Genomic DNA, 13,129 nt, shown 5'->3' with positions numbered 1-13,129 from the left:
CTTGGAAAAAGGTAACAGATTGTTGGTACCTCTGGTGTTGTAGTATTACATAGCATTCTGCAGACACTCTTAGCCAGAGCGATGTACTAGTACAAAAGTCAGGTACACAAAGTGCTGAACTTCTAGAAAAGAAAGTTCTAGTGCCAACTGAACAAGTGACAAAATAACACTTAGCAAACAGCCAAGGAAACAAACCAATCGTATGAATGAACCGAAAGTACAACTAAATGGAAAAATGGAACTCCAGTGGCTAACCCCAGGCTAGACCATACACAGCCTGGGCTGGTCTAGACCGAAATGCAGTGACACAGTGGGCAGGGAAGCAGGGGAGAGGTGCAGTCTGAAGGGGTGAGTCTTCAGTCTGCGCTTGAAGGTGGTCAGGGAGTCAGCAGTTCTGACCTCAATGGGATGGTCATTCCACCAACAGGGAGCCAGGACAGACAGCAGTCTTGAGTGGGCTGGGCAGGAGCGGAGTGGAGAGGGGCCAGGAGACCAGTAGCAGTACAGAGTGTCAGGATTTGGCTGGCATGTAGGGGCTGGTCAGACTCTGGAGGTATTCTGGACCTGACCCCTTGATGCTAGCTTACCAGGCTATCAATGTCTTAAATGTGACGCAAGCCACAATAGGTAGCCAGTGCAGGTCGGCAAGCAGAGGGGTGACATGGGAAGAACGAGGGAGGTTGTAGACCAGGTGGGCTACAGTGTTCTGGATGAGCTGCAAGGGTCTGATGGTGGATGCTGAAAGCCCAGGAAGAAGAGAGTTGCAGTAGTTCAAACAGCAGAGGATCAATGCTTGGACTAGGTGGTGAGGAAAGGGTGGATCCTTCGGATGTTGTAGAAGAGAAATCTACACATCTGGGTCACTGCAGCGATGTTTGCTGTAGTACTCGAGACCAGTCTCAAGGCCACTTCTTGCAAGTCTTGGTCTCATCTCAGAATTGACCACATTTTTACTCAGTCTCGGCTATTAGAAGACTCGGGATTTTATTTGGACACTGGTCAAGACCACAACTGTGGGGATTTCACTAAATTTCCAATGCGCTGTCCGATTTATTTAACATTGTTATCGTGATTGGATATAAAACTTCCTGTTTCAAATGTGACCAATAAAGTGACTCACTGCTACTTTGAAAATTTTCTTCCTGTTAATGGTTGTCACCCCTCCCCCCCACCCCCTTCACACACACTGAGTCAAGACCAGGACCAGACCAGTCTCACCCTGCCTTGGACTTAGTCTTGACTTGATCGCAACCCCTCAAAGTCTTGGTTTTGTCTCGGTCCCGATACACTTTGGCCTTGGTCATGACTTGGTCTTGGTTTAAGTGGTCTTGACTTCAACACTACTAATCAGTGTACTGTCCATACCTAGCACAGTTAGCTTGCTTTGTGAATCTTTTAGCAGAGCAAGTATGAAGCCTAACAGACACCAAATGTGGTGTGTATGGTATACATTTTGGTTAGTGTTTCTAGGTAGTAGGCCACACTGATGAGTGCCAATGGTAGCATTGGCGATGGTGTGAAATTCTTCTGAGTCTGGGGAGAGTAATTCCTCCTTGCTCCTCATTAGCACCCTTTACATATTTCCCTCTCAGCATCTCTCCATATCCTGTTCACACCTGGTAAAGGTGTGATCCAGATTCACAAACCTCCTAGTGTCACTCCTGGGTTGAGAAACAGTCCATCAATCTAGCCAGAAACCAACACTGATGAAGGCTAGAGGTTAAGAAACCCAATGTGCAAGGAAACATGGAAGCATTAAATCAAGCACTCATACCAGGAACATACACACTGCTTTTGATACTGATGGACAAGGTAAAGTTCTTTGCAAAATAAGTTTTATTTTTGAAGTTAACTTGGAAATAATCTTATTCTAGACATACAGCACCGTGTAAAAGTCTTCGGAATGTGTCAAGCAATACTGTAGCTTAAAAATAATGAAATTAAATATTACAACATTTAAAAAACTATAAAAACAGTAAGTCATAATAAATGAAACAAAGTCAATATTTGGTGTGAGATGACCCTCTGCTTTATAAAAAAAATAAATAAAATAGTAGTCTGGTACAGTGAGTGCAGTTTTATACGGAAATGAGCTGGAGATTTTACTGAGCATCTTGCAGAACCAGCCACAGTTCTTCTGGACACTTTAACGGTCACACTTGCGTCTTCATTTTTCACCAAAACCCAGTAGCCTTCATTAATTTCCACAAGCAGTGCTGGTACAAAGTCGTACTCTCACTCAGGATTTTTCTACATTCTTCTCGTAATGTTTTTAGGACATTATTTCTCCCTCACTTTTCAACCAATCATCAAATTTCACCTGAAGAATACCTCTGGACTGAATTACATTGCTATGACTTTTGGTGCTGATCTGGATCACTGATCCAGAATGATCCATGAAAAATAGGCTTTTTTTTTTTCAAATCACTTATAACTGTCAATCAGTTGTTGTTTTTTTTTGTTCAGCAAAAATTGAATCTTTTTTCAAAAAAAAAAAATTACATTTTTGCTGAACAAAAAAAAAACTGACAGTTAAGTGATTTGAAAAAAAAAAAAAATGCAAAATGACCTTCACTTTGACCTACAATTGACAATGGTCAGCTAGCACAAATTACCGTGACTTTAGTCACAATCTCTATCTAGTTATGTTTTCTTTTTTAATCTGAAAAGTGGTCTCTTATAGATATGCTGCTCAGATACAAGCTTTGTTTTTCTGTAAAACAAACTCAAATGTTTTTGTACTCACTTGATAATGTCAAAGTCATAAAATAAAGTTTGTATGAAAAAATAGGGTGCTTAAGACTTTTTGCACAGCACTGTACAGTTAAAAAGCAAGCAGTTTACAGTACATCCACAAAACAGAATAAATTATGTGACGTGTTTACAGAAGGAAAAAGTGCAAATGCTGTTAAAGGAGAACTGAAGTCATTTTTAAACTCGCTTTATTTCTTAATTAACGTGTTACTCGATTACGTTTTTGGTTTTAGTAACCTTATATCGTGACTCATATCGGCAACTAATCGCAATTAAATATTATACTTATCGGCCTATTCGGTTTTTAGCCATGTTGAATTTAGTTCGTTTGGTCCACGGAAGGCGTCGCTTATCCGCGCGATCTTCACGAGACTTGTGCGAGACTTCGAAACGTAAAGTGTCAGCGCCGCCATTTTGAAAACTGTTTTCCAAACTAAGTATTGCACAAAAACGAGTTTAAATGACGATTACTGCCTACTTTTTCAAACTTTCCTGATTGCTATCAAAACAAACAAAACTTCCGGCTTGATTACATCAGCATTCGAAAGAGGGCGCGCGCATCTTTTAACAACGTTGGCAGATGTTGGTCGCTTTGATTCTCGTTGTACGTTTTACTTCCATCCTATGATGTCTCGCACAGGTCTCAGCGAATCTCGTTTACGCCCGTCGCTTTGACATATGGACTGATATATTATAGAGCATATTTCAAACACTCAGAACTTGCTATAGCAGCGACAAAATAGTGATCAAAAATGCATTCCTATACTTAATAAAATGAGAAATAGAATTTTGATAAAATTGCCTTTTTAAAAATTTTATAACATAATACTATTGCAGAAAATATATTACTCTGTGAACCTTCACCATCTTTCCAGTACATCATAAGCTGAGAGTAAATGGGATGTTAGATGGTTTTACGTCACCACAACGAGCTGTACTTTTGTGGAAACTCGTGAATGCACTAATGTATCAACTGCATGTCGGAACAATTTTGTTTTATCAGTCAGTCATTCTCTAGACTCAAAAATCAAGTCCTGCAACTCAGGTTCAACAAAAGGTTGATGATGTAACTCCAAGTACACGTGCAAACAGCAAGAAGATCAGTCTCGGTGTTGGCCATGCTCTTGTCTTTTTGTGTCTCTACAACTATCACATTACTATTCCAGATTTGCGGTGGGTGTTGTACTTCAGAAACTTTGCGAACAGGTTCAAATCCTTAATAAGTGTAAGACGCTCAGGAACAGAAGGCATGCTAAAGCTACAGGAGTCCCTCTGGTCTCTGAAGCTCCATTCATGTACAGCTCCTGAAGAACGATCGTCCTGTCGTATCCGTTCTCCGAGGCGACGCATTCATAACTGCCCTCGTCCTTTTCGCTCATGTTGTCGATCAGCAAAATGCAGTCCTGTTCAGATGAGACGCACTCCCTTCTCTTGCCCCCATGCTGCCAAACATATGAGGCATGATGGGAATCCATAGGGCATTTAAGGAAGAATTTAGAGTCTTGAGAGACGCGGTGAGGAAAGGATCCCCTATCTCTCCGGGACTCGCTGATTCTGGGCAACGCTGCCAACATAAAAGCAGATAGTCACAGGTTAGAAATGAGCACAAATGTCAATGAGCAATAATGCTAATCTAAAAAGTGATAATCCTGTAAATCCAACCATACAGTAAAATAATATATTGGGTTCTTCCATAGACATGGCTTCTCAAATGGCCATTATAAGTTGCATCACATGACCAGCTTATATAAAAAAAAAAAAAAAAAAAAAGCCTCATTGAGGCTGTAGCTCATACCGATGACTGCTGTTGTGTGGGAGTTTGATATCTGATCACTCCTGTAGGAGGAGCAGCGATTTTCGTGAAATTGCACATGACCCCTGTGTAGCCTCATCCATAGCAGGTGGCACCACCTGGTGAACAACTCTTGTTGAAATATATACGTCTTTAGAGTCTTCTGGATGAGTTTTAGTGAAAACGTCCTAGCAGTTTACGAAGAGTAGCGTTTAGCGGAACAAGTCACCCAAAAATTTCAGACGCCCATAAAATTGTAAATATGACAGGTGGCGCCGCCATCTTGACAACTTTTATGCACACCCACCTGGGGAACATTGTACATGAGGTTTGATTGAAATCTGATCAATCCTGTCGGAGGAGTATCGATTTTTGTAAATTGTGAACGGATGACGTGTGATCACATATGCTCATCCGGCCTGGCCTACACCCAGATAAGTTAATAAAACCATTTCAACAAGACCAGGATTGTCAAGTCTTGGCAAAATTTCCATCCTAACTACATCTCAAAAACGTAATCAAGCTGGAAGTTTTGTTTGTTTTGATAGCAAATCAGGAAAGTTTGAAAAAAGTAGGCAGTAATAGGCATTTAAACTCGTTTTAAAAACAGCTTTCAAAATGGCGGCACTGACACCTGGCTGACACTTCACGTTTCGAAGTCTCGCACAAGTCTCGTGAAGATCGTGTGGATAAGCGATGCCTGCCGTGGACCAAACGAACTAAAAATTGTATGGCTAAAAACCGAATAGACTAATAAGTATAATATTTAATTGCAATTAGTTGCCAATATGAGTCACGATATAAGGTTAGGCCAAATTTAAAAAGTGTGTTTCCGGTAACCCCACCAATCGAGAATTTCCGCGTCGAAATTGCCGACTGTAAAGTTTTTATTACAAATTTCCCTCGATATTTTAGTGTAAGCGGCGTTAGTTTGTCATAATTTTTTGTTTCAACGCATTCAAGTTGTGAAAGAAACGATAAAAAGTAAAATGTTTCGCCACTTCTATCAGCCCTCCTGCATAAACATGGAAGCGCACTTGTATACTGAAGGAGGAAGAAAAACTGAGCCGAGCCGCCATTTTGAATCCTCATTCAAGGCTGTAATGCAAATTGCTTCCTTTTCAGTATACAAGTGCACTTCCATGGCAGGGAAAAACACTACATTTTGCCGCCTATGTAGTCCCCTATTTATACAAATAGCAGTCATTCAGGATTCAGCCAGGTTTTTGCTCTGTGTTTTTGCTCGACCCAAGTTCTACAGTAGGCTAGGCTAGGCCGTCTGCTTTTAATGGAAGTAGCCTAGCCTAGGACGTTATTTTCACGTTATTTCTTGATAAGGTGTTTTCACATTATTACATGAAAATATCATGAAATATCGCTTCCGTAGATCATAACTCGAACTCTCGCGATATTTTTATTCGTTTAAAGATTTAAAACACTTATTTTATTATGATGTGTGGTATAAAGGATTCTGTGCCAAAATACTATTTTGTAAGATGTTTACTTGTGTTAATTTTTTCGAACAAAAAAAAAAAAAAAAAAACCACCTTTCCTACCTACCAACCTTATTTTAGTATTTCATGTTACCGGAAAAACAATTTTTTTTTTTTTTGGCCTTACTAAAACCGAAAACGTAATTGAACAACACGTTAATTAAGAAATAAAGCAAGTTTAAAAATGACTTCAGTTCCCCTTTCAAACAGAAGTACTTCTCTACACTGTAAACAGATTGGGTCTTGTCTTGTTTATCAGTCTTTTAGCAACGTCATGTGTAAATGTTTGCGTAAACCAAATAGAGAAGGAAAAAAAAAATTAAAATTCCAACAGATTTTTGATACATTGGGAAAAAAAAAAAAAAAAACCCCGGCAGTTTTCTTCATACTTGCATGTGAATGTTGACAACGGCCAATCATATGTAAAAATTACCAACTGACCACGGCAAAGATCTTTATTGTTATTCTATCCACATTCACTGGATATGAGCAATCACGTGCTCTGATTGGTTCCTCTACTAGATATATTGATACAACAGAAGAACAACACATACGGCAAGCTTTGATCATGTCAATACCATGGAATATCACCTCATTGGAATATCACCTCATATGTGGACATAAAAATTCACCACACAGACGATGGAGACATCAAAATAACAATCTACAGAAAACCGACACACACTGATCAGTATCTGCTCTGGACGTCCGAACACCCCATCGCACACAAACTGTCAGTTGTCAGAACACTACAAACGTGCAGCAATCATAACCGATCCCACAGAACGCGCAACAGAAGAACAACACATACAGTACGGCAAGCTTTGATCACATGGGCCATACACAAAGGAGCACAACAAGTGAAAACAAAAGATACAGACGAAAAAAGGAAGAAAACAGCCAACCCAAAAACAGGAAAGCAAAGCAGTAGTGACTCTACCGTATGTCAGAGGAGTTGCAGAACAAATCCAAAGAGCCATGAAAAAACAACATACAAACACCCGTGAAACCACACACCAAACTACGACAGCTACTAGTTCACCCTAAGGACAAAATCGACCAACACAGTAAATGCAATGTCATATGAAATACCATGCCAGTCATGCAATAAAACCTACACTGGGGAGACAGGAAGGAGTTTTAGTACACGAAAAAAGGAACAGAACAGAGACAAACACGAGCAATAAAAGATAAAGCCATGCAAGAGAACCTCAAATCAGCAATAACAGACCACTGCAGAAGGGAAAATCATATAATGGACTGGGACAATGCTCAAATCATACAGCAAGAGAACAACAGATACCACCATTGGATTAAGGAGTCAACAGAAATCAGAAAGCGTAGCCCAAGAACGATAAACAGGGATGAGGGGGCATACATGCTCTCCCACACCTGGAGTGCCATCCTGAGGGGGCAACACTGACAGCGGGAGGTGTGACCGACCTGTCAATATTGACAGGGAGGTCACACCTCCGTAACATCAGCTGATTATAAAAGCACGTCACACACCAACATCCGGGTGACCCTCTGATGAAGACGGAAGTTACACCGTCGAAACATGTCAGATAAAGGAAAAAACTTTTACATGTCTGAAAAAAGAAAACTAATGATTTGGTTCCTCTACTACCAGGATATCAGCTCATATACCGTGAGTAGAGAAAAACAAAATGGCGGTGAGTGTTGCTGAACCAACCGAGGACGAAATAAAAATTCTCTACTCGAAAATCAAACCCCAACTAGAAAAGCACTCGGAGAGCGCAGACCTCCGCCAAGAATCCTTTAAAAAATTCCGGGATCTAGATGGTGATCCGGATCACCACCAAAACTTAATGGATTGTTACTTGTGCCCAGTCACACCTCTGGAAAAAAATTTCAGGGCAATCCATTCATAACTTTTTCCGTAATGTTGCTAACAGACAAACCAACAAACAAACCAATGCTACCGAAAACATAACCTCCTTGGCGGAGGTAATAAATTACAAAAAAAAAAAAAAAAAAAAAGCAACAAAATATGGAATGAAAGTAAGAATGTCTCTTTTTTTTATTTTTCAAGAATTATTATTATTATAAAATTTTTCACAAATTGCTCCCGTCATTTCATTGGTTTGTTTACATTCTAAGCGGAAATGGTTTTGTCGGACATTTTGTATAAAGTTTTTATTTATCGAGTTTGCAAAAACTCAAACTGTTTCTCAAAATCCAGTGAATGTGGCTCGAATAAAACCGTTATTCCACTCAATCTTATCGTACATGGCTTAAAGCCAACTCGATGCTAAGTGCCTCGCTGGATATCAGCTCATGTACAACTCGATTTCGTGGAATAACAAATATTTTCATACTGTATATTCATTTATACAACTAATTAATGCCGATAATGTGTTCATAATTGACTAGTTTTGACAAATTGACCTCGATACTGCTCTTCGTCCTTGACCATATGAACGACTGTGTTGTAGGATGTGTTTCTGATAAAGACTCTAAAGCGCTTCTGTAGGTCGCTCTGGAGAAGGGTGACGTCTTTCCACGGAACAGCTACTGTAACCCAAACTGCTGAAAAAGCTGACGCTGACACCTTTCTGTTTTAGCCAGTGAATGTGTTACAGTAGCTCTTCTATGGGATTGGACCATATGGGCTAGCCTTCGTTCCCCATGCGAATCAGTGAGGCTTTGACACCCATGACCCTGTCACCGGTTGTCCTTTGGATCCTTGGAGCACTTTTGGTAGGTACTAACCACTGCATACTGGGAACACCCCATAGGACGGGCCATTCTGGAGATGCTCAGACCCAGTCATCTAGCATCACAATTTGGCTCTTGTCAAAAATCGCTCCTTATGCTTGCCCATTTTTCCTGCTTCCAACACATCAACTTCGAGAACTGACTGACTGTTCGTTGTAATCTTATTCACTTTTCACCTGTCAGTAGTTTTTCATGTTACGGCTGATCCGTGTCTTTACATAATAGTCGTTTCATTCATTCACCTTCACAATTGTGTTTTTTTATACAGCAAATTGTTCACAGAGTTGTGGAGGTTCAGTACAAGATTTAGAAAATGAAAATTAATAAAGTGTGAAGTTATTTTCAGTTTACAGGTCATGGTGTCACAGCTCATTACACCATTTTGTTTTTAAAGTAAGGCTCAGGAGCAAAATTACTCAGCTGGCTTGTGGTTTTCACACTCTGCAGCCAGTGGGGGGGAAAGAAAAAGAAAGAAAAAGTATTACTGCAAGATACATGAGCATGCTTCATCAAAAAACAAACCGCTGTTCATTTACAAAAAGATACACAGTACTAGTCAAAAGTTTGTACACCCCTTACTCTACTCTAACATAGGTGTTGTCTCATATTTTGTATTTTCTACATTGTAGAACAACACTGAATGCATCAAAACTATGAAATCACACCTGGAACAGATACGAATTTTCACATTTTAGATTCTTCAAAGTATCCAGCTTCGCACGTTCAGACTATTGGCGTTATCTTAACCAGCTTCATGAGGTCGTCACCTGGAACGCTTTTCAATTAAGAGCTGCGTCTCGTCAAAAGGTAATTAGTGGACGAATTTATTGCCTTCTTAATGAGTTTGAGATCAAACAGTAAATAGTAGATAATAACCATACTATGAGGAAATAGCCCTATTCAAGACGACAACTATAGTAACCCATACAGTATTATGTCAAGAACTGAACAACTAAGTAAAGAGAAACATCATCCATCGTTATTTAAGACATGAAGTGACTTAAGTATGCCCAGCCAGACTTTTGACTGGTATTGTATATTGTGTACACGTATATAAAAAGTTATAGTCCATCCCCGCAGAGCCTTATTGTGTTAGTTATGGATGAAGAGGTCCGATCCAAAAGCCTGTCTATAGACCTGGGATTGACTGAAGAACGTCTTGAAACAGGTGAATGTGCTCGAAGAACTGTCCTGGATTCTGAATGCAAGAAACTGTAATATGGCTTATATACCTTTTTCTGATAAAGCTAATAAGAGTTTACAGTGTTTATGGTGCATCTTTGCAATTAGAGCCGCAGGTGTTTTGGTTGCGTCTGTAATTCTAGTTTCTAGTAAAATACAGTACTGTGAGTTATGCGAGACGACTGTTTGATTGAGATTATATATATATATATATATATATATATATATATATATATATATATATATATATATATATATATATATATATATATATATAAAAAAGAGAAGAAGTAGTCGGCGTATCAGATGCTCACTGGCCGTGGTGTGAAAATTGTCCATCCAGATGCTCATCTAAGTTTCCAAACCGGTCATTGCTTAACTCTTGAATATCTTATCATGAATACGATCATTAAAAATCTTATCTCTGCTTTCCAAAGAAATGTATCTGGTTAAGATCTGTTCAGTACTTTGGCAGTAACGGCAGGTTGAAGTGAGTAAAAAACTCTGGTGCTTTTCTTTTTGAGTCACAGGAAAGCGGTCAGGCTCTCTCTCTCTCTCTCTCCCCTGATCGGTATCAAACAGATTAATGTAAATAAATAACCATTTTAGAATATAACTGTCGTTCTTTTGATGAAAAATATTAAGAATATTGAGATCTTAGTGGTCGGAATGAGATTTAAAAAAAAAAAAAAAAAAAAAAACAACAACCTGGAAGTCAGAAACGTGAGTGTCCATTTCAGTTCAGTTAATGTGAATTGTTGATTGGATGTGGATCAGACAGTTTTTTCGAAGAAGTTCAACTTGAAAGCTGTGAATATTATCATTTGTATTCTTTAATATAAAAACACTACACTACTAGGCCCTACTTTTGAGAAATACAAAAGGCCTACAGAGCAAAAAAGGGGATTAGAAATAATCTTTTATTACTTTTACAAGGGTGATAGCGTTCCGGCGCCGCGCCGGATTTCCGGCGTACCGTGGCTGGGGGGAAAAAAAAAAAAATCTAGTTCGCCCATTGTCCTGTGTCATTCTGAGATGCGCAGATAGACAGTAAACTGTCTATCTGCGCATCTCAGAATGACACAGGACAATGGGCGAACTAGATTTTTTTTTTTCCCCCCAGCCACGGTACGCCGGAAATCCGGCGCGGCGCCGGAACGCTATCACCCCTGCTTTTATATTTCAATAGGGCGGCACGGTGGTGTAGTGGTTAGCGCTGTCGCCTCACAGCAAGAAGGTCCGGGTTCGAGCCCCGTGGCCGGCGAGGGCCTTTCTGTGCGGAGTTTGCATGTTCTCCCCGTGTCCGCGTGGGTTTCCTCCGGGTGCTCCGGTTTCCCCCACAGTCCAAAGACATGCAGGTTAGGTTAACTGGTGACTCTAAATTGAGCGTAGGTGTGAATGTGAATGGTTGTCTGTGTCTATGTGTCAGCCCTGTGATGACCTGGCGACTTGTCCAGGGTGTACCCCGCCTTTCGCCCATAGTCAGCTGGGATGGGCTCCAGCTTGCCTGCGACCCTGTAGAACAGGATAAAGCGGCTACAGATAATGAGATGAGATATTTCAATAGAGAATGATAGATGTGAATGACATTCAATGCTTATTTATGCAGATTTTATAATTCACATTGATTTCTCCTTCTTTGTGATGTATAAATGAGAGTTAAGATCAGCTTTATATTGCACAAATAAAGCCATTTGGTGAAACTTTGACAAAGACAGTGTACCGATTTAACAAGTTTACCTAATTAATACTAATTAAATACTCATCTCATCATCTGTAGCCGCTTTATCCTTCTACAGGGTCGCAGGCAAGCTGGAGCCTATCCCAGCTGACTACGGGCGAAAGGCGGGGTACACCCTGGACAAGTCGCCAGGTCATCACAGGGCTGACACAGACAACCATTCACACTCACATTCACACCTACGGTCAATTTAGAGCCACCAGTTAACCTAACCTGCATGTCTTTGGACTGTGGGGGAAACCGGAGCACCCGGAGGAAACCCACGCGGACACGGGGAGAACATGCAAACTCCACACAGAAAGGCCCTCGTCGGCCCCGGGGCTCGAACCCAGGACCTTCTTGCTGTGAGGCGACAGCGCTAACCACTACACCACCGTGCCGCCCGGATTAACATTTTAATTCTGTAAAACGTATGTTATTCTGCATTCAGTTCTGAATTCAAGCAATTTGGAATGAATTTGATTTTCACCTGATATGCCTAACAGTAGTCTGAGATACAATGAGTGCAGTTTTATAATGAAATGAGCTGTAGGTCTTACTGAACATCTTACAGAACCAGCCACAGTTCTTCTGGACACTGTCACACTCGTGTCTTCATTTTGCCCCAAAATTTTGCCATTAGCCTTCATTATGTTTTCTTTCTTAATCTGTTTTTAAAGTGCTCTCTGATGTAATATGCTGCTCAGATAGCCTACAAACTTTTTTTTTTTCGTGTAACATTTAATTTTGTGCTGGGAAAAAAAAAAAAAGAAAGTTTGGAACTCGAAACTGTTTTAGTAATGTTTTGACTCGATAATGTAGAAGTCATAAAATAGAAATCTATAACGAAGTTTGTATAGGGAACAAAAAAACCCAAAAAAAACCCAGGGGGGTGGGTGCTAAAATTTTTGCACAGTGCTGTATATTAATAAAGTCAGAGTGTTTCTGGGTGCTTTCACACTTGGCTCAAAAGATTCAAATCTATCTTCAGGGGAATTTTGACAAATTCCTCCAGACCTGTATTGAGTGCGCAAATTTATGCATCTCCTCTGCACAATTTTTGTACAGTAGGAAATCAGACGTACAATCGCTTTGATTTTTATTCATCTTTCTGAAAGTTTATATACAGAATTCAGCACACGGACTGCAGTGTGAGAACGCACTCGGAGTTTAGCAGCAGTGTAATGTAGAAAGCATGAAGTAACCTATGAAGACACACACTTACCGTTTTCACATACAGAGTGGTTTCCATGGGTCAGATCTTGTATTCCGGATCTATGGAAAGGAGGAAAAAAAAAAAAAAAAGGAGGACTAAGTTACATTTTAGATCAGGAAACCTCTAACTGCAGATTACGATAACCATTTGTGCATGTAGAACAAAACCCAGAATCCACCATCATCAATTATGAAGATTATACTTCTCAAACACGTTCTACAATCTCTCTTCAT

General features: G+C 40.0%; 1 protein-coding gene across 1 annotated transcript in view; it reads right to left on the bottom strand.

Annotated features, from left to right (window-relative positions):
* Positions 1–1,818: 1,818 nt before the first annotated feature.
* Positions 1,819–13,129, bottom strand: part of LOC132888339 (semaphorin-7A) — a 108,135-nt gene continuing 96,824 nt past the window's right edge. Inside the window, exons 14-15 of the mRNA XM_060924395.1 lie at positions 12,906–12,955; positions 1,819–4,318 (exon numbers count right to left, since the gene is read on the bottom strand). Of these exons, the coding sequence (XP_060780378.1) occupies positions 3,963–4,318; positions 12,906–12,955 (406 nt within the window). The 3' untranslated portion in view covers positions 1,819–3,962. The remainder of the gene's footprint in view (positions 4,319–12,905; positions 12,956–13,129) is intronic.

This window comes from Neoarius graeffei, chromosome 6 (assembly GCF_027579695.1).
Source record: "Neoarius graeffei isolate fNeoGra1 chromosome 6, fNeoGra1.pri, whole genome shotgun sequence".
Classification (NCBI taxonomy): domain Eukaryota; kingdom Metazoa; phylum Chordata; class Actinopteri; order Siluriformes; family Ariidae; genus Neoarius; species Neoarius graeffei.
The sequence above is the reverse complement of the archived record's forward strand: the minus strand, read 5'-3'. Positions and strand labels throughout refer to the sequence as shown.